The 22504-nt window shown below is 39.0% G+C and overlaps 1 protein-coding gene across 7 annotated transcripts; it reads left to right on the top strand.

The window, feature by feature from the left end:
* The first annotated feature begins 150 nt into the window (after positions 1-150).
* Positions 151-22185, top strand: LOC124536729 (ATPase family AAA domain-containing protein 2-like). 7 transcript variants are annotated; one of them, XM_047113302.1, is made up of 29 exons: positions 175-293; positions 494-655; positions 1169-1247; positions 1481-1568; positions 1908-2035; positions 2385-2554; positions 2685-2771; positions 3362-3510; positions 4031-4107; positions 5122-5235; positions 5637-5717; positions 6290-6386; positions 7508-7601; positions 8125-8403; positions 8964-9100; positions 9834-10045; positions 10671-10777; positions 11415-11593; positions 12231-12402; positions 13000-13188; positions 13849-14005; positions 14091-14257; positions 14780-14928; positions 16343-16360; positions 16853-17037; positions 18822-18979; positions 19482-19669; positions 20485-20564; positions 21322-22185. In XM_047113302.1, exons 2-29 carry the CDS (start codon positions 563-565, stop codon positions 21534-21536), a joined length of 3849 nt encoding a protein of 1282 aa, XP_046969258.1. In that variant the 5' UTR covers positions 175-293; positions 494-562; the 3' UTR covers positions 21537-22185. The 7 variants fall into 7 exon arrangements, with proteins under 7 accessions (XP_046969261.1, XP_046969262.1, XP_046969258.1 ...); XM_047113305.1 differs by lacking the exon at positions 494-655 and having other exon boundaries at positions 151-293; XM_047113303.1 differs by lacking the exon at positions 175-293 and having other exon boundaries at positions 322-655; positions 5125-5235.
* The last annotated feature ends 319 nt before the right edge of the window (positions 22186-22504 follow it).

Genomic DNA, 22504 nt, shown 5'->3' with positions numbered 1-22504 from the left:
TAACAACATTAAAAAATAATATTTAGCTTTAAAAAATATTACAACAATTTTTTTATTAAGTTATCGTGATAATTATCTTACATTTTTCAATACATTTATTTTTAAAACAATACATTCTACATCATTCCGCACAAAGTATCCAATAACTAACGATGAATGTCAAATTTGCGGGAATTTTTGACAGTTGTCAATAAAAACATCGCAAACGTGAAATAGTCTCAAAAGTCTAATTTTTGATGGCTGGGTATAAAGATCATTAGTTAGTGTGTATTGAAAATGATATATTAGGCGAGGTAAGAGATGTCTTAATGGTAAATTAATCAATGATTTTAATATTCTTCGATTTATTGTAAGCGTAAGAACTTGCGAACATCCGCTTAACATGGCGCTCTCTAACGACATGTGCGGAAGATAACGCTCGTCCTTTGTCGTATTTCATTCTATTTCAAGCATCGAGTGTGGCTAATATTTCGTTTTTGGATTCTATTTAAAGTTTTAAAGCAGTTACATAATCAATTTGTGATCTCGAATGAATATTACGACATAATATACGGTCATTGCAATGGTGAAAACCCGACGTAGTAACGGAGAGAATGGGGAGGTTGACGAAGGAAATTATTCAATAAACCACGTTGGCAGCGTGTCTGATGAGAAGGTGATGAGTTATGAATGATATAAATTTGTCCTCTAATGCATATGCACCAAGCTTAGTGTGTCTGAATGGGTGTTTCTTTGTGTACCAACTTCCTGTCCCCATTTTCCTCAGTAGGTACTTCTAAGAGTGCATGATATGCATGAACTTTGATAGCTTTTAGTTTCATTATGAGACTAGATTATGATTAATGCAACTTCAATAAGAATATTAGTTATTGTTATGATTTAGTGTGAGTAGTGAAACATGGACTGATTCTTGTATTTATTTATCAATCACTGATTCCAATTATATTTAGACCAAAGCATGCAAGCTTAAATATTTCTTTTTATTTATATTTAGAAATAAATAGTGATTTTGAATAGTGCTTCAATGAAAAATGTGAATGTGATTGCTTGATATAAGAGTAATAAATAATTGATAATATATTATTTAATGTATGTGTATGAATTGTAGATGTAGTGCAAGTATGAGGCACAAAACAAACATGTTGTTTAATTAAGTATATTCTTATAGGCATCAAATTGGTCTCAAAGGGAGTTGAGAAGTAGTCAGTATAAGGTTGCAAGGAAAATACAACGCTGGCCAACTAGATGTAAGTGTTCATGCAATAGTAACACAAATATTTAATAATACAATAGATTTAAAAAAAATATATTCTGAAGGTATTACAAAATTACAGCAGAATGACTTAAAAAAGACTAGGCCTCACAAAGTTTCTGTAAAGTATTTGGTTATACACATTTTATTCTGTAGTCAAGACAGTGTAGTAATCATGTTTTTTATGAATACTGTGTAAAATTGTATGTATTATTTTTATTCTTTTAGACAGCCGCAGTAGACTTCGAGCAATCAAAATGCCTCGTTCAATAATGTTTCCTGAAAGTGACACTGAACCTGAAAAATATTCCAGAAGGTATATTTTATCATATAGTATTTTAGCAGACATACTGTATAGTCTATTCCAATTGTAGGAGCAAAGTTAAACCGACTTTTATTTAATTATTAGATCCAACTTCCTAACACTATTAGGTATCATAAATAATCCTTGTTTAATAAATCATTATTAAAATTGCAATATTATTCTTTTCATTCACATTTAAAGTCCCATACATGTGTTGTTTCATTCATTCAAAACAACTTTTTTTTTATTAATCCTTAATAATATTTTTTTAAACATACTTTTTAGTGGTCTTGTTTGTTTATCAAGTAGGTCTATAAATATGATTAATATAGACACTTTTTTCATTTCTAGATCTCGTCAAGTAAGGGTATTTTTTGCTGATGAAAATGATTCTACCAATAGAAGTATGAAAATTCGACGTAATCGTGGACCAAGAAAGAATTATATGGAAGATAGTGAGGACAAACCTATTCAGCAAAGTTGGTTAAAATTTCTTTAATAATAACAGTACAAAAATGTGTATCAGTCTGTAAGGCCTCCTCTCCTATTAAGGAAAAGGATTGGAGTTTATTCCACTATGCTGCTCCAAATTGCGTTGGTAGAATGTGGCAGGTTTTTTACGATGTTTCCCCTTCATCTTCAGTTTAAAAATGTAGGTTTCATTCTATTTATAGATGTGACATAAATTTGGAAATACTATTATTTGCTTTTTATCTCTTAAAAATCATACTATGACCTTTTTCAAATTACTTGATTGTTGTCAGGAAATCATTGCATCTATTCTGATTCATGAGGAAATTTGACTGTAAGACATTTTAAATATTTCAGATGTAAGAAGAAGTTGTCGCAAGCGAAAACTTTTGCATCATAATTTTAATGAGAGCTGGATCACTAATGAATTGAAAGTCAAAGGATACCCAGATTTGTATGGATTTCCTGGAACAAGTTCATCGGATGAGTTCTCTTCAGGAGATGAAGCTAGAGAAACTAAGAAATTGGTATAAAGATTTCACATTAACTTAAGTTTCATTATGTTTCAAATTGGATAATCGACAACATTTTCTATAGCATTGTGGCAAAGAAAAAGTATTTGTCGCAAATGGTAAATTGCTTTTTGTTATAACTCAGACTCGCAGTCATGCTCCAACCAACACAGACGAGGACACGCAGCTGTCACGCCAGAGAAGAACCTCAGCAAGATTTACAAACAAAAAGGTACACAAAGGAGCACTGTAATTTACTTTACGTAGCTTTTTATATAATACTTCTTATTATTAAGTAAATGTAAAAAATAGTCTATCATGATATATATGAGGTTGACTTTGGTCTTTCAACACTTTTACTTCTACTCTCTTCATAGATAACTTATTAATTTCAAATATAGAATATTTATAAAAAAAAATTACTATACAAAAAGTAACTTATAAAGTACCGAGAAGTGGTGAGTCATCATTGGATGTATTGTATTGATCAAAAAGTATTATAGAAATAACTCGGACATTACATGATAGATTTTTTACGACCAATAAAATTCTAGATACAAATTGTGTTGTTTAGTTTTGAAGACCAAATTGTGTTGTTTAGTGTTATTGAGAGTTGATAGTGTTGATATAGTGGTAGGTAAGTTTTTAAAGGTAGAAATTAATATTTGCAAATTTCTGCTGTAGTATGTAACATACATATATCTACTGTACTTCCCACAAGTTACATACCTTGTATATAAAAAGGCATTTTTGCTTTTTGCAGATAGATTTTGGTGCCCTTGTAATTTTGATACTTAAAGTTTTTTCTATTTCTTCATACAGGATGCTTCAGAATCGGATTCTGAAGATGAAAACAATCAGACTGTTATTGAGAAAAAACCGATTGAGGAAAAAATGGAAAATGAGAAAATGGACACAGAGGCGATAAAACCTAAGGAAGAAGAAAAGATTGAAGATAGGGACAGTGAAAGGTTTGGTCATATTTTTAATCAGTATGTGAGAGAAAATGCCTCCAAAAAATCTACTGATTTTGTTTTACTTTTTAAATTTGAACCTGTAGAACCTAGCAATAAGATCCAAATTGCATTGATTAAAAAAAAAGAAACTCTGTACCGCGCCATTTTTTTTAACTAATTAATTCACCTGTATTTACAAGTTATCTTCTTTGTTAAGAAGATAGTTAAGTAAAATTTGATATATATGTTACTATAGAAGCTCAGACTACGGTAAATCCTAAGATTATCCAGTAAAACCTAACATTTACCAATTCTTAATGGCAAATGTCCAAAAGGATTTGCGATTCTAACAACCTAACTTACTGAAAACGAATGGTAAAAACGTCTCATTTTCAGAAATACTTACATTTACCAACTCACGCCAGCAAAACCTAAAACTTACTCTTAATCTTAATCTTAAGATTTACCGTAGTTCGAGCTTTTACAGTAATGTATATATGTATTGACTAGATTTTTTTCTTTCGTATGTAACCAGTAATCAAGGCCCAGCTCGATCAACGAGAGGCAGAGGGAGACGTGGTCAGAAAAAAGTTGATTTACACCAGGAATCTGGTAAGTCGAACTCCTTCAATGTTTCTGTCAATGTCGTAAATGAATGTAATATTGTATTTATGTATCTGTCAGTTTGACATTTAAAGACATTTTTTTCGAAATTCTTATAAGTGTAACATGTGATAATCATGATTTTATAATAACTGATTCTAAAAACTGTAATCGAGTTGATTTTTGTATTGACATATGAAATTTCCAGTAATCTTTGTGAAATCCACTAAATGAGTGTTTATTATTTAGAGGTGAATATAAACAATATATCTTTTTCAAAAATAGTTTTTAATATTCTTAAATAATGTTTAAAATGAGAAAGTGAGTTTGTTTACTGCGATTTCACGCCTTAACTACTTAACAGATCATTATAAAATTCGTTTACACGATGCCGGTGTAGGTGGACAGAAAAGGACAGAGGATACCTAACCCTTTTTTTTATTCAAAATAAGTAGGCGGACTGGCAAATGGCCCACCTGATCTTAAGTGATCTATGGGATTTTGGCACTCTGCGCCAACAATCTTGGCAATGTTTGTTCCTTGTGCCTATAGTTCTTGGCTCACTCAACCCCTCAAACCAACACACAATCATTGATATTTATATTGCTATTTTAGAAATTTTGATAACTCTTTGGTACCCAACTAAATTGTCTTACTCAAAGCCCAATCATTAGCTGTTCAAATTATTATCAAATTAAATTCAAATCAAATTATTATAAAATAATTATTAGAAGCTCGTTTTATCCCATGATCGGAGTAGATGACCTCGCACCCCCACCGTACTCACATACACCGTACGATATAAATATAAATATCGATTTTTATTTAAAAGATTAAGTTTCGATATGTTTATGTAAGTTTGAAATGGAAACAGGGCTCCTCAATAAAATATGTCTGAAAGACTTATTTTTTTTTAAAACCTTTTGAATCTACATTGTCCGGACTAACCGGGCAATCGGACAGACCGGTCAGATAGCATGACAGTAGTGGTCCGGATAACGGAATGTGTTGTCGTGCGTGCAGCGTCGTCGTCGTCGTCGTCGTCGGAGTCGGGCAGCTCGCTGCGGCCGCGGCGCTCGGGCCGCACGCGCGCGCAGCCCGCCTTCGTGCAGCTCGCGGGCGACGCCCGGCCCAGAGGTATGCGCGCGTGGCCGCTGTGACGTCATCGCTGAGCGCGCGCGTGGCCGCTGTGACGTCATCGCTGAGCGCGCGCGTGCCCGCCGTGACGTTATCGCATTAAAATATGAACAAACAAACGAGATCTTTTGTATTCGATATATCGCTCATCCAGAACGACATCGTCACAATTGCAAAAATCTCTAAAATAATAAACTATTGAAAATTATTGTTTCAATAGTTTTTGATTGACATATATATAACGAAAGAAAGGCATTTTAGATATTTTTTTGCAATTGTGACGATGTCGTTCTGGATGAGCGATATGTAGATTTATTATAGTGTATGGTTTTAAGATGAAACCGATTAAATATTCCATTTGTGAGTAGTAGTAGTAATCTGAATTATGATCTTTCTTCCAGGCAAAACCTTTACTATTAGGAAAAAACCTTACAGTCTAAGAGAAAGAAAACCAAAGCTACTCCGGAGGAAAACAATCCGATGTGAGTTACTTTAATTTTTATTGTTGTAATTTAGAGACGCAGCCGCGACTGTGCATATGTATTTCTTTTATCTCTATATGCAAACGAAAAATAAAATTACTGTAACGGTGACACAGGAAATCTAGGGAAAAAGAAACTTCATACCATATTCATATAATATATATTATAATCTACTATTCACCAAAATACTATTCACAAACATAGTTATAATCATATTTAAGAAAAATAACAACATTAAGCAACATAAAATATGCAACTGACAAATCAATCTTTTATCCTGTCTCGCCGTCGTCTGCCCGCCCGCCCTGTCAGATATCTTCTTTAAGGCCTCGTCGTATGTCCGACGTAACTTGATTTTCGTTCAACAATATTATGCCTTTCATTGGCGTTTCGTCTCATACCAGATGTCGTATGAGACTATGACCAATCGACGCGGCACCATCCTTGTACGGTTATAGGCTATTCGTCGAGACTTCCCCTCTATTTTACCTATCAAAGCGAACGCATAACACATAGTGTTACATAAAATAAACAATTATTTGTTTTTCTAATAAAAAAATTGAATGTTTTAGCTCAATCACCGTCAAACAGCAGCACCAGTAGCAGCACATCCAGTTCAGACACGGAAGAAGATCTCAATGTGTCTATGAAAAATAAGACGAAGGGCAGGTGAGGGAACTTGTTGCTTATTAAATGGACCATTTAAGTGATAGTTTTGTAACATTTCCAGTAACATATTAATGGTTTACTAGCAACAGACAGTTCTATGTGACCGCTTAGAACTACCTCGAACACTTATCGCCATGAATTGACTGTCACCGGCTGCCATATAAAAGCTAGAAGAGGCATAAATTCGGACAATTACTCAAATTTCGGATCACAAATTAATCAAAAAAAATATGAATATTTAAATATGCCGGAGATACCATTTTCTTTATTATCTTAATATTATGATTATTATTTAAGAATAATTTTATACATGTTGAGAGTCGGAGTCCATAAATCATATGATTTAATTTTATCATATTATTTAAGATTCATATTGAATTTTATATTTGGAATATTCTTGTTATATTTGGAATACTTTAGAATATATTTAAATGTAACAGCATACAGCATACTTAACATTCATACATTGTTATAACAATTCAATTGGGATGTCAAAGATTAACAATATGAAATATAAATTATTATAATTAAAACATCTTACTTTGAAAAGTTAATTTTTGTATGAAAGAAATACTTCAAGGTCAAATGTCTATTATACATATGTATATTATAAGTGTATTTTAATTCACGGATATGCTTTCTGTAATGGTTAGTAGTGTATTTAAAATGTTAGGAATTGAAGTCAATCTCCAAACATTCGTAGTACGGCGAATTGGCTGCTGCTTCCAATACGGGTTGCATTGGAACAGCGTGGTGGAATATGTTCCAAACCCTCTCCTTAATGGAAGAGGAGACCTTATCCCAGCAGTGGGAAATTTACAGACTGTCACTTTAATTTTTTTTTAATGAACTAGTACTACTGAATGAATAAATTTATTTTTACTCTTAACTGATACAAGCTACGATACTCTTTAATTACAAGCTAAATAGTCAGTGACAGTTTATTTATATTATTGCTTTTTCGAGGATCTGAAATCAGTCAGTTGAAAAATAGATGTTATTGTTCTTTCTCTACCTATGATTCTTCTTTCATTTGTCACTGATCTTGTGCTACAATCGTCTGCTTTGTGTAACTATCAGAGATTTGGTATACAAAAATAGCGTTATGTTATTGCTTTCAGACAAAAATCAAAGTCGATGGATGATAAGAAAACTGACAGAGCTCTAAGAGATATACAACCAATAGAAGTTGATGGCAGCGTGAGGTTTTCATCTGTAAGTTTTATTTTCGTATGTTTTTGGGACATGGCCAATACCAGTAGTCTTAATCGACCGCTTGCAAATGAACTAGAGTCGATTCCAATGGAAGTAGGAAAAAAGTTAAACTAATCTTTATTTTATTTCATCCGCTAATAACTCGGCTATATTGTGCGCTACTAAGCGTTGATCAATATATCTTTACTTATAATACAATACAATAATATTTGTCAAAGACTTAATTACTTATTTCCGCTTTAATTTTAATTTCAACATTCTGATAACAGTTTCGTCGATTCAAAACGCCAATTTTCCTCAAATCCATAGTGAATATCACAGATTAAACAAGCTTTTCACCAATAACATGGCGTCAGTTTTCCTTCAAATTTTGTTTTAATGGCTCTCTCCATCTATGGTTTCAATACAGTATAAGTAGCTTACCAATGTCTCTTAGCCATTTACACTTGCGAGAAATGGTTTAAAATGATTTAAAACACTAGGGAAATTATCAAAGTGTCTATGAATTTTTCATATATTTTAGGTTGGTGGTCTACAAGAACACATAAAATGTCTCCGAGAAATGGTGCTGTTTCCGCTGATGTATCCAGACCTGTTCGATAAGTTCAAAACTCGTCCGGCCAAGGGTGTCCTGTTTCACGGTCCGCCCGGTACGGGGAAAACGTTACTAGCGCGGGCTCTGGCTAACGAATGCCGATTGGTGGGTGGGAGGAAAGTGGCTTTCTTCATGAGGAAAGGGGCGGACTGCTTGAAGAAATGGGTGGGGGAGAGTGAGAGGCACTTGAAGTTGCTATTCCAACAGGTATGTAATGTCTATTACTTTTTTTTAGAAAAAATACCGTTGTAATCGAAACTTATTAGTTTTTGTATTTTGTAAATGTTGTTTAACTGTTTTGTTAACCGTATCCAAGACATTAAAACGTTTTGTGGCAAATAATTTGTAAACATATAGTACGACACAACTTAGATGTCGCATCGGGAAAATTCGTAAAACCGATCACATCCGAATTGAGTACGCTATCCCAAATTATCAATATTTATTTCTCATGCGAATATGATCTTTGAAACGTATATATAATCAAACGTAATAACTTGATAGGGAGCTATTTCCATTGGTTGTGTAAATCGGCAGTAATCGGTTTTATTTTCATTCCATTGCATTTTCCGATGCTACATCTAATTTGTGTCGTACTATACATGTGTATAGAATTAATTGTCTATGGTTAAGTAAATGGGTCGGTTGACTTAAATATAATGGAGTGGTGTTCGCTATAAATATAGATCACTATAAAATATCATTTCTTGTAAAATTAATGACTATGCTGACTAAATATGACTGTTCTGAGCGTGTCACTCGTGCAGGCGAACAAGATGAAACCGTCGATAATCTTCTTCGACGAGATCGACGCGCTGGCGCCCGTGCGCAGCGTGCGCCAGGAGCAGGTGCACACCAGCGTCGTGGGCACGCTGCTGGCAGAGATGGACGGCGTCTGCGAGAGGTCAGCTCCTCCTCGAATCAGTAACTTGTCCACTTAGCGTGAGCGGTCTCTGTAGAAATTTACGTCAATCTAATAACGATTCACATTCAAACTAAATTGTCCACTACTTGCAAGTAATCTAATAACCAACCAATTTCTTGGTGGTAGGGCTTTGTGCAAGCCCGTCTGGGTAGGTACCACCCACTCATCAGTTATTCTACCGAAAAACAACAGTACTCAGTATTGTTGTGTTCCAGTCTGAAGGGTGAGTGAGCCAGTGTAACTACAGGCAGAAGGGACATAACATCTTAGTTCCCAAGGTTGGTGGCACATTGACGATGTAAGGAATAGTTAATAATTCTTACAGCGTTAATGTCTATGGGCGATGGTGACCACTTACCATCAGGTGGCCCATATGCTCGTCCGCCAACCTATACCATAAAAAAAAGGCTTTCAAACACCAGGCCAAAATTTACTAATGCCTATACTTGAGAAAGTAACTCTTGTCTGCCGTAAATCACCCTTAAACCACTTAATCGTTTTAAATTACATTTTGTATCAAGATTTGTATTTTTCAAGGCCCAGAGGTCATCTATTTCGGAAATCCTAGTTTGAATTTGTATGGTAATTTTTAAATAAGAAATATGAATTCAGAATAATTTAACCTTATGTTATCTTAAATAATATTTGCGCATTTTTAAGCAATTGTATAACTATTCCTTTAATTAGTTAAATATAATTTAAACATTTATAGGGGTGAGGTGGTAGTAATAGGAGCAACGAATCGTCTGGACGCAGTTGACCCGGCGTTGAGGCGAGCCGGTCGCTTCGACCGCGAGTTGCACTTCCCGCCGCCGCACGCGGCCGCCCGCCGGGATATATTAGAGATATACACCAAGGACTGGACGCCGATGCCCAGCGAAGACACCTTGAACCGTATCGCCGACATCACTAATGGATATGGCGGTGAGTACTATGTTTTATACTTGTAAGTTTTTTTAATGACTTCGGTCTGGCAAATGGGCTACTTGATGCTAAGTGGTAATACCACTGCGCATAGACAATAATAGCTTATGAATTTTTAAGATTTTCTTTCATAATTAATGCCTCCGTCTTTGACAACTTAGATGTTATAGTACGACACAAATTAGATGTAGCATCGGAAAATGCAATGGAATGAAAATAAAACCGATTACTACCGATTTACACGACCAATAGAAATAGCTCCCTATCACGCCATTCGACGCTATTCGTCGCTATAGATTCACGCGTCAGAGAAAGCAAGTGCATGTAAATTGACGTGTCAAATTGACGAATATATTAGGTCATATGATATTTCAAGTTTGTGCAAAGATCATATTCGCATGAGAAATAAATATTGATAATTTGGGATAGCGTACTCAATTCGGATCTGATCGGTTTTACGAATTTTGCCGATGCGACATTTAAGTTGTGTCGTACTATACATCCCTTGTGTCTGTAGCTGTTTCACTCACCCTTCAAACTAAAACATAACAGTACTAATGAGCTAATGTTCATAAAAGTATATTTGCAAGAGTGCAGAAGTGTTTACAATCCTTTTTCTTTCCAGGGTCCGATTTAAAAGCATTGTGCTCGGAAGCAGTATTAAAAGCGCTCAGGAGAGTGTACCCACAAGTGTATGATAGTGAATATGCATTAGTTATTGATCCCAAAAATGTAAGTAGTCACTAATCATCTTTAACATAAAAAAAACCTATTGATACAACATTTGCTTCTCTTCAACCAGATACATACTCTAGGTATGCATGTGGTATATGTAATAATACAACAATGAAGTAAATAATCGAATAATGGACTGACAATACTTCATCATATTCGTTTTAGTTACATGCTTTGCCACAAAGAATAATACTACTATGCAGATAACTTTTTTGGTAAATTTTTATCTATAATAGTGGTCCATGAACAATTAAAGAGTTGAGATGGCCCAGTGGTTAAATCGCGTGCATCTTAACCGATGATTGCGGATCCAAACCCAGGCAAGCATCGCTGATTCATCTGCTTAATTTGTCTTTATAATTCATCTCGTACTCAGCGGTGAAGGAATACATCGTGAGGAAACCTGCATGTGACAAATTTCATAGAAATTCTGCCACATGTGTAAACCACCAACCCGCATTGGAACAGCGTGGTGGAATATGTTCCAAATCTTCTCCTCAAAGGGAGAGGCCTTTAGCCCAGCTGTGGGAATTTACAGGCTGTTGTTGTTGAACAAGCAATACTCGAATATGATTAGGGAAAGAGTGATGCATAGCCAATGAGACGGTGAGATGACGGTGTCGCGTGCGCGCAGGTGGAGGTGACGGAGGGCGACCTGCGCGGCGCGATGGCGGGGCTGGTGGCGGCGGGCGCGCGCAGCGGCCCCGCGCCCGCGCGCCGCCTGCCGCGCTACTGCGAGCCGCTGCTGCAGGCGCAGCTGCGCGCCGCCGCCGCGCTGCTGCACGAGCCCTTCCCCGTCGCCGCCTCCGCGCTGTGCGTACACACTGTGCCACCTTATGAGTACAGCCCTATTCTAGCTATTCGAGCACATTAATGTGCTAACAGCACACCAATGACTTCCACACACTATAGGTTCCAAACAGAAGAGGATATATCACATTGAATTGACGAGATGTATACAGCAATGTTCGAGATATTAATATATTATTGATTTATGAATAAATAGTTTTTATATGTAATTTAAGGAAATAATAAAATAAAATACTTTGATCTGAACTTGAACGTATATTAATACAAAGTATTTATAGTGAGAGTGTCATGGTCCAGTGGTTAGAACGTATGCATCTTAACCGATTATTGCGGGTTCAAGGCAAGCACTGCTGATTCATGTGCTTAATTTGTCTTTATAATTCATCTCGTGCTCAGCGTTGAAGGAAAACATCATGAGGAAACCTGCATGTGACAAATTACAAAGAAATTCTGCCACATGTGTATTCCACCAACCCGCATTGGAACAGCGTGGTGGCATATGTTCCAAACCCTCTCCTCAAAGGGAGAGGAGGCCTTAGCCCAGCAGTGGGAATTTTCAGGCTGTTGTTGTTATTGTTGTATAAATCCAAAGGTGAGATTATTATATGAGTTATATATATATATATATATTTTTTACCAGTAACATGGACACACCCGCGGCTTCCAACGTGCTGCTGGTGTCGGGCGAGTGCGCGGAGACGCACCTGGCGCCGGCGCTGCTGGCTCAGATGGAGCGCTGCCCCGTGCGCGAGCTGAGCGTGTCCGCGCTGCACTCCGCGCTCGCATACTCGCAGGAGCAGGCGCTCATATCGGTGAGCTGATGCAGGAGCACCGACCTTATCTCTTCATCCAGTCGCACGTTGTTTTAGTGCAGTATCACTGTATAGCTCAACATCTAATCAAAATAGTATCATTATGTCATGTTTATCACTGAATGAAATATACTTTATTATAGACCAAAAACAAGAAAAAAGAAAGATACGTTTTTTTTTTAGTGTGTTTCTTAGTAAAACAAAATTAGTAATATACAAAAACGAAAAGTAAAAAAATAAATGTTAATTAAGAGTATTGTGCAATGAGCGGACTTATGGGCTAATTAGCCATCTTTTCTAGATTACCTAATCTCATCTCATTTGCTTAAAGTAGAATAGAATAGAATATACTTTATTGTACACCACAAACAAGAAACTTTACATGGAACAAAAATAATAAATTAAAATGTACAAAAAGGCGGTCTTATCGCTAAGTAGCGATTTCTGCCAGACAACCTTTGATTTAGGGAAATTGTGCAGTGAAAAGGTAGGTGGTGTCTAATATATACAATAGTAGTTGGGAAAGTCCATTAGTCATTGATGATGATCTTCCATCAAAACGAGTCTGATAACATATGGCGTGTGCGCGTGCGGCAGCTGTTCGCGGAGTGCCGGCGCTGCGACGGCGGCTGCATCCTGTTCGTGCGCGACGTGTTGGACGTGTGGCGCAGCCTGGGCGCGGGCAGTGGCGCGGCGCTGCTTCTGCAGCTGTGGCGCACGCGCGCCGCCGGGCCCGCCACGCTGCTGCTCGCCACCGCGCCGCCCCACGCCGACCTGCCGCCGCAGGTAACTAGACCCCCCCCCTACTCCCTACCCACTCCTGGGACTAATGTACCTCTCAGTTTATAGCCGCCCCACGCCGACCTGCCGCCGCAGGTAATTACCCCCCCCCCTACTCCTTACCTACTCCTGGGACTAATGTACCTCTCAGTTTATACCAGTCTGCGTAGTGCCTATTGACTATGACACGAATCGAGTAAACTTTTCCCAGCTAGATTAGCTTGCACTAAAAGCTCTTGTAATTAGCTACTGGAATACTCAATGAGTATAAATAAATAAATATGAGACAACATCACATACATTACTCTGATACCAATGTAAGTAGCTAAAGCACTTGTGTTATGGAAAATCAGAAGTAACGAAGGTACCACAAACATCCAGACCCAAGGCAACATACAAAACTAATGATAATCTACATCGACTCGGCCGGGAATGGAACCCGGGACCTCGGGGTGGCGTACCCATGAAAACCGGTATACACACCACTCGACCAGGGAGGTCGTCAAGACCCTATTGTCAACCTCATAAAGCTGTGTTTTTCTATGAACACTGTTTGTTGGCACTTTTTTTAAAAACATTTATCAACAACCTTGTAGGAACAAACTGGTTTAAAAGTTTTCAAATTAAAACATTCTTACTAACTAGTTAAACTTTTTTTTCCTTCAGCTCCAAGAAATGTTTCCACCGTACAAAAACTGTATATATGCGGTTCGTGAACCAACTTCTTCTGAAGTTATCAACTTTTTAAAGCCCATCATCACAGAAGCGCCTTTAGAACCACCGGTAATTGAAAATACTGAACCGCCACCACCTTTACCGCGAGGTATGTGTACTAAAAGTTCAAATTCTAACAGAAAAGCAAAAAGTACTGCGAGAAATGATACATTTTGTAATTAAATTGTTTATAGCCCCCCCACCACCTCCTCCCCGGGAAAGTAAAGAAGAATTGGCGAGACGAAAGCGTAAAGAGGACTACAAGCTGCGAGAACTAAGAATATTCCTACGCGACATCTGTAGAAAATTGGCTTCGAATAGACGATTTTATAAATTCACTAAACCCGTGGATTTAGAAGAGGTATCCCATATACAATTTACATTAACTATATTTGTATATTACGGAAAATACTGTGTAGGAAATTATGTTTCATATCAAGGTACAAGCAACACTAAATAATATATTTGTTTTTGTTGTTGGATCATATATAAATCTTAACTAAAGTCGAAGTTGAAGTAAAGATATATAGAACCTTTGTTTAACATACGCCATATGATTTGAATAGCTTTGCTAAATTATACAAACAGCTCCTGAGTAATATTTATCTATTTATAGAACAACAGTTTTCTTACTTCTTTTATTTCTTTTTATATTTTCACAATTAAATTTTTTTTAAAGAGAATCATAATTAATATTCGATTTTTAATCATATCGATCTATTTTATCACGCCAATTCACTCCTATGATTGGCATAGGTCATATTTGATGTTATGGTATTTAGATGGAATACAATATGAGAACCAATATCTTAATCTCCCTATAGTTTATAGCCAAATATATAATCATCGGCAAAGTTACAATATACCAACATCTTTTTTTCAGGTGACGGATTATCTCGATATTATAAAGCAGCCCATGGACCTCGAGACTATAATGACGAAGGTGGATATGCACAAGTACAATTGTGCGAAGGAATTCCTCGATGACGTCGATCTGATATGTGCGAATGCATTGGAATATAACCCGGACAGGTATGATATTATTTAGTCTTCATTGTAATCTATCAGCAACTATGTAACTCTAAATTCGGTCATGGGTATACAATCAGTACTAATATTATAATAGGCTATTTGACAATGCGAAAAATAAAACGTGAATTATTGTAATCAGTGTATATTATGAGTTTAAAAATGGTTATTTAGTAACGAAACTTGAAAATAATACTTAATTTATTCAAAAATCAATAAATAAAAATGCATTTTTTCAAACGTTTGTCACGTTACACAAAACGCTCCTGATTGGCCGGGCTTATGATGAAGTCACTTTCTTGTAAACTTTGCTTTTCTAACTATATGTACCACAGATTAAAATACAGCAAAGTGACGTCACCGACCCCATGCAGCGCCATATTGTCCAAGTATCGTTTTCGCGCGTTATTTAAATATGGAATTTTTAATATGATATTTTTCGAAAAATATGTACTAGAAATAAAAAATACAACTTTTACTGGGTTCCTTAACTTCTACTAAAAAATATAACTTGGATTTTAAAAACCAGTCAAATAGCCTATTGCGATAGTTATTCTGTCTGTCTGTCTACTGCTGCTAAAACAAATGAACCGAATTTGATGAAACTTTATGTGCAGCACGCGCGGTTTCCGATTATTTTTCTTACAAGACTTGTCACCTAAAAAAATATTTATACTGATACAAGTAAAATGCACATAGCTCTGCCATTATGAAAGCGTAATTACTTACTTATAATATGTGATGTTCACTTGGCAACACTACGTGACTTAAGTGTTACCATGTAAAATTACTTGAAAAACTTCTGTAAATTGTTTTTGACAGATTAAATATTTCACAAATTATATTTATAACACCTGCGTTTTTTCTTTAAAATATTGTTACTTTATTCCACTCGATGGAGTGTTTATAAATGATATCAAAGATTATTTCATTATGGGTTGATATATTTAATCTTTAGATACTCTTATTGACTCGACATAAAAGCGATTTAACTAATTACATATTATAGTAAACTATAATGTGTTTTTGGTGTCATTGAAACAAAATAATTGCTGTCTAAAATATACGAGTAGTTAAAAATGGTATCTCACATCTGTAACAATATTTTAAAACGGATTTTGAGACAGTATTATATACAGTACGATCGCGTAAAATTATTGCAGCCTATTTTAATTTAATCATTCATGCTTTTCATTGTACATTCACATTAAAACTATCATAATTACATAATTGGTACATTTCATATTGCATACTATTCTATCTCATTTGTAAAAAAATGTTGCAATCTCATCTCTGCATGCGAAAGTGTGAAATATAACATAGCACCTGTCATATTCTCTTATCATCATCATCATCATTTGTGTGAATATTAATTTTTCATTATATTTTTTTCCATATTTCCTGGTGCCATTCAAAGGGCTAGAGGGATGTCTAGGTATGAATAAACTGTAATAATAAGTAGTATTATATCGACGAAATGTAAGCGTGTGTTGAATTTACATCCTCTAACCTTTTGTAGAAGTACATGAACTTAGAGGTCGGGTAGAGTTTTATTTTGCATGTTGTTTTGTCTATGCTTGGTAATTATTTGTCAGTTCTTTATTTTATAAGTAGTTGACCAGATTCCGCATCGTTTGGATATTGTTGACGCAAAATAATCAGTAAACCGGATTCTGATAAATTCGGTCATGTTAAAACTAGTCTGAATAGGATGCTGAATTATACCAAATTATTGCAGACATCAGTGATTGATGATTTCGATAGTATGTTTTTAGTTTATTTTTTTTTGACATAGCCGAGCTTGAATGCTTCCTTTGCAATGTATAACAACGATAATGTATGTAAAGATTAATGACGGTTGAGGTGAATTAATTTAAATAAATATATGAATGTCTCTTAAGTATTCTTCTATAACACGTTGTTGCAGAACATCGTCGGACAAGCAAATCCGTCACGAGGCGTGCTCGCTGCGCGACCACGCGCACGCGCTCATCGACGTGGAGATGGACAGCGACTTCGAGCTCGAGTGCCAGGACATCGCGCGGCGCCGGCGCGACGAGGGCGCCGCCGACAACGACCTGCCCGACTTCATCTACACCGCCTCCAACCTGCGTGAGTGTCCCGTGTCGCCAGTAGGGTGTAGGGCGACGAGCTCGAGTGCCGGGACATCGCGCGGCGCCGGCGCGACGAGGGCGCCGCCGACAACGACCTGCCCGACTTCATCTACACCGCCTCCAACCTGCGTGAGTGTCCCGTGTCGCCAGTAGGGTGTAGGGCGACGAGCTCGAGTGCCGGGACATCGCGCGGCGCCGGCGCGACGAGGGCGCCGCCGACAACGACCTGCCCGACTTCATCTACACCGCCTCCAACCTGCGTGAGTGTCCCGTGTCGCCAGTAGGGTGTAGGGCGACGAGCTCGAGTGCCGGGACATCGCGCGGCGCCGGCGCGACGAGGGCGCCGCCGACAACGACCTGCCCGACTTCATCTACACCGCCTCCAACCTGCGTGAGTGTCCCGTGTCGCCAGTAGGGTGTAGGGCGACGAGCTCGAGTGCCGGGACATCGCGCGGCGCCGGCGCGACGAGGGCGCCGCCGACAACGACCTGCCCGACTTCATCTACACCGCCTCCAACCTGCGTGAGTGTCCCGTGTCGCCAGTAGGGTGTAGGGCGACGAGCTCGAGTGCCGGGACATCGCGCGGCGCCGGCGCGACGAGGGCGCCGCCGACAACGACCTGCCCGACTTCATCTACACCGCCTCCAACCTGCGTGAGTGTCCCGTGTCGCCAGTAGGGTGTAGGGCGACGAGCTCGAGTGCCGGGACATCGCGCGGCGCCGGCGCGACGAGGGCGCCGCCGACAACGACCTGCCCGACTTCATCTACACCGCCTCCAACCTGCGTGAGTGTCCCGTGTCGCCAGTAGGGTGTAGGGCGACGAGCTCGAGTGCCGGGACATCGCGCGGCGCCGGCGCGACGAGGGCGCCGCCGACAACGACCTGCCCGACTTCATCTACACCGCCTCCAACCTGCGTGAGTGTCCCGTGTCGCCAGTAGGGTGTAGGGCGACGAGCTCGAGTGCCGGGACATCGCGCGGCGCCGGCGCGACGAGGGCGCCGCCGACAACGACCTGCCCGACTTCATCTACACCGCCTCCAACCTGCGTGAGTGTCCCGTGTCGCCAGTAGGGTGTAGGGCGACGAGCTCGAGTGCCGGGACATCGCGCGGCGCCGGCGCGACGAGGGCGCCGCCGACAACGACCTGCCCGACTTCATCTACACCGCCTCCAACCTGCGTGAGTGTCCCGTGTCGCCAGTAGGGTGTAGGGCGACGAGCTCGAGTGCCGGGACATCGCGCGGCGCCGGCGCGACGAGGGCGCCGCCGACAACGACCTGCCCGACTTCATCTACACCGCCTCCAACCTGCGTGAGTGTCCCGTGTCGCCAGTAGGGTGTAGGGCGACGAGCTCGAGTGCCGGGACATCGCGCGGCGCCGGCGCGACGAGGGCGCCGCCGACAACGACCTGCCCGACTTCATCTACACCGCCTCCAACCTGCGTGAGTGTCCCGTGTCGCCAGTAGGGTGTAGGGCGACGAGCTCGAGTGCCGGGACATCGCGCGGCGCCGGCGCGACGAGGGCGCCGCCGACAACGACCTGCCCGACTTCATCTACACCGCCTCCAACCTGCGTGAGTGTCCCGTGTCGCCAGTAGGGTGTAGGGCGACGAGCTCGAGTGCCGGGACATCGCGCGGCGCCGGCGCCATTCCGATATTACAATTATTACATTTTCAATTTTAAAAGTGTTTAGTGTATTATTCTAAATATAAAAAACGATAGCATTAGATCGATGTATATGTCAGTAGAATTTATATTAAAATGTATTACGGACGTATTGTATAGCGGACGGTTTCGATACGACAGCGGACGACGACAGCAAGATGGTGCGGACGCCGCACAACGGGGACAAAAACGACACGCACTCCGCGAAGCGCAAGCGGAGACGGATCAATGCCTGGTCGAAGGGATTGGTCGTCAAACGGCAGAGGACGTCTCAGAAAGTAAGTTAATGTATTAATACTTGGTGGTAGGGCTTTGTGCAAGCCCGTCTGTGTAGGTACCACCCACTCATCAGTTATTCTATCGCTAAATAACAATACTCAGTATTGTTGTGTTCCGGTCTGAAGGGTGAGTGAACCAGTGTAACTACAGGCACAAGGGACATAACACCTTAGTTCCCAAGGTTAGTGGCACATTGACGATGTAAGGAATAGTTAATATTCCGTACAGCGTCATTGTCTATGGGCGATGGTGATCACTTACCATCAGGTGGCCCATATGCTCGTTCGCCAATCTATAACATAAAAAATAAATAAATAAATTAGATAACGTGTATTCTATACTAATGAAATTATTTCGAAATAATATAACAAAATCGAAGTCCATCAATCAGATGCTTTATTATCTTCATAAGGTACTACCAAATATTATATTATATTTTTAATCTGTATAAAAAATTTTTTTGGTAATGTTGGTTAAAAATGATGACACCGATTGCCGTAGAGCTACAAGGAGTCGCAAATCGCGATAACGGACGAGGAGTCGAAGGAGAACAAGCCGATCACGTCGACGCCGCTGCAGGCCAGCTCGTGCAGCTCGGGCTCCGACGACGACGCGCCGCTGCGCCGCCCGCGCGACTGCGACGACATGCTCGACCTGCGACACGCGCGGGACAACCACGTGCTCGACAGGTGACGCACCCACCACTCTACCCACATATGCTATCATAGCTAGCCATAGCTATCCGTTAAAACAACACTGATACCTATGGCTTGAGCTCGACAGTTAAAGACAAGCTTATAAAATTGGAGTCGAGATGGCCCAGTGGTTAGAACGCGTGCACCGCTGATTCATGTGCTCAATTTGTCTTTATAATTCATCTCGTGCTCAGCGGTGAAGGAAAACATCGTGAGGATACCTGCATGTCACAAATTTCATAGAAATTCTGCCACATGGGCATTCCACCAACCCGCATTGGAACAGCGTGGTGGAATATGTTCCAAACCTTCTCCTCAAAGGGAGAGGCGGCTTTTAGCCCAGCAGTGGGAATTTACGGGCTGTTGTTGTTGTTATAAAATTGAGATTCTGTAGGAGAGAGTTTTATCCGCCGACCTCAGCAGGTACCGGTTGACGACAGCTTAAATTATGTTCACTACTCAACGGCGACCATATATTCCATATAGTGATGTAAGTTTTAATAGGAGTGGTCCTTTAACACGAGGACAAAAGCTGTTTTCATGTGCAGGCTAAATCGTCTGTTAATGTGTGCCGGCTGAAACTAACCAGGCCTCTAGCTATAGGTTATGCCCTTGAGTTAACGGGCTATCCGACTGTATCCACTAATGTAATGTTAAGGTTCCTTATTTTTAAAGGATGTTCTATGATGCGGTTTTTCAAATCTGAACGTCTAAAGGTCTTTTTTCACTTTGTGGTTATTATTGTGAACTTTCTTACGGCCGAGTTTAGGTGGTGGAGATTGTTTTAAATATATTTGTCATTTTTGCAGTCCTGCCAAATCAACGGAGAAGTCACCAACAAAATCATCGCCAAAGAAAAGAAATTCCGGTCACGAGGCAACTAGTGGAGGTGAGCATCAACATAATATATAAATAAATAATAAATATGAGACAACATCACATACACTACTCTGATCCCAATGTAAGTAGCTAAAGCACTTGTGTTATGGAAAATCAGAAGTAACGAGAAGATACGAGAAGTATCATCTATGTTTACTTAAAATAATATGCCAAAGATAATAACACATGTTACACTGACTATAGCAAATAACAGTGTTAATAGTGATACATAACGTACAATCCGCGTCCAATCAGCGCGCGAGATGCATTCCGTTCTACGCCAGTTTACAATTTGACAGCTTCCCATCGATAGATTACAATATAGTGAAAAATAATACGTTAAATTGCAATCATATTTCACTGTTCATAAATTTCGACAGTTTATATTGTGACGAGATAGATTGTAATATAACGAATTTTGTAATGTCACCGTGACATATACAAGATCAGCTGTGCGCGCAACTCCATGTGCGTTTTAATTTAACAAAAACGTTATTGTTGTAGCCTTAATTACTCTTATTACATCAGCTGATGTAATAAGAGTAATTTAGGCTACCAGTGAAAGTTTCGTTAAAATCAGTCCAGCCGTTCAGAGATTAGTCGAAACAAACAGACCGACAAAAATTGTAAAAAAAATGTTATATTAGTATATTTACCGTGTAAACAATGGACATACATATGCATTTTGTAAAAAGCGGTTAATTTCGGTCAAACAGACACTCGCAACTTTATTATATGTATAGACGAACCTTTGCTCTTTGTTGCAGATGCTGAGAAGGTACTGATAAACAAGACTGAATTAGATAACATTCTATATAAGAACGTGAAATCTCTGCGGAACATCGGCCTTGAGGCACTATTGGATCTGTACGCGCAGCTGGCCGGCGCCGTGCGCGCCTACTCAGCGAAGTACGACCGCACGAAACTGCCCAACGAACTACAGACGATCATCGCCAGATACCTGCAGCTCGCGAGGAAATGAGCGAGGAAACTCGACAAGCCTTCAGTCAAATGTCATACGAATGAGTGCTGACAATATTGTCTCAACTTGTATTCCTAACCAGAATTTAACTGTACAGCGTCCCCCTTACCCGTAGACGTATAACATTGACGAACTTTCTTCTATAGTATTTTTTAACTTCTATTAAAAAAAATAGATTATAAAAAGTTTTACAATTCTCAGCTAAAAGTCTTGAGACTAAAATTGATTTAAATTAAATAACCTACTAGCTCTATTACGTCACAGCGTCATATGTTATCCGTCTATGGTTACTTGTTAATAGACTAGGATTTTAAATTTTTCAAAGCCGTCCAAAGCGTTTTTTAAGAGAGACCAGTAATTTTGAATAGTGACAAAAAATTGAGATTTTGACAGAAGGCTCCCTCGATACAGGTTAAAGTGTGTCGGGATATTACATTCCATGCTAAAGTGGAAAGTTGAAGTATATGTTGAATCTATGTAGCGAGGTATTAAAGTTAGGGAAGGTTCTAGAGTATAATTAGAAAAAAAAAGTTTGTTTTATATTGTTTGGTCTGGTTGCACTAACGATTTAATACCATATCCTTGTCGTTAAAAAAAAAACTGTTTTATGTGTTCTAATTTCGAAATGTTCTCATCGACTATATTTAAATCGAATAACACGAATATAAAGTTATAAGGTGTGTCATCACCTAAACAGCCAAATTGTGATACGTGATAAGTGTTGTAAAGTCTCAATGAATGTTAGGATTGGAATAAAAATAAAATCTAAGAATATAGTATTATATTAGAATGTTTCGATCATTTGTTATTGCCTCGGTTAAAATGTTACGAATTTAAAAAGAATATTAGCTTTTAAACGACCAAAGTGAACAAAACTTCATTACCGTAAATTTTATTTAATGTAGCTATGTGTTCATGCCTTTATAATTTATACAAAATATACAGTAGCCCAAAATCGCTGGGAGATG

The sequence above is a fragment of the Vanessa cardui genome, chromosome 17, assembly GCF_905220365.1.
Source record: "Vanessa cardui chromosome 17, ilVanCard2.1, whole genome shotgun sequence".
NCBI lineage: Eukaryota > Metazoa > Arthropoda > Insecta > Lepidoptera > Nymphalidae > Vanessa > Vanessa cardui.
Note: the sequence above shows the minus strand (reverse complement) of the source record. Positions and strands in the feature narration are given on the sequence as shown.

Bases quoted from the DNA above. Each gene is read 5' to 3' on its own strand.
- LOC124536729 (XM_047113302.1), top strand. From the start codon at position 563: ATGGTGAAAACCCGACGTAGTAACGGAGAGAATGGGGAGGTTGACGAA. The intron at 8,404-8,963 runs GTATGTAATGTC...TCACTCGTGCAG, and splicing joins TGAAGTTGCTATTCCAACAG to GCGAACAAGATGAAACCGTC. The intron at 17,038-18,821 runs GTGAGTGTCCCG...CGTATTGTATAG, and splicing joins CTACACCGCCTCCAACCTGC to CGGACGGTTTCGATACGACA.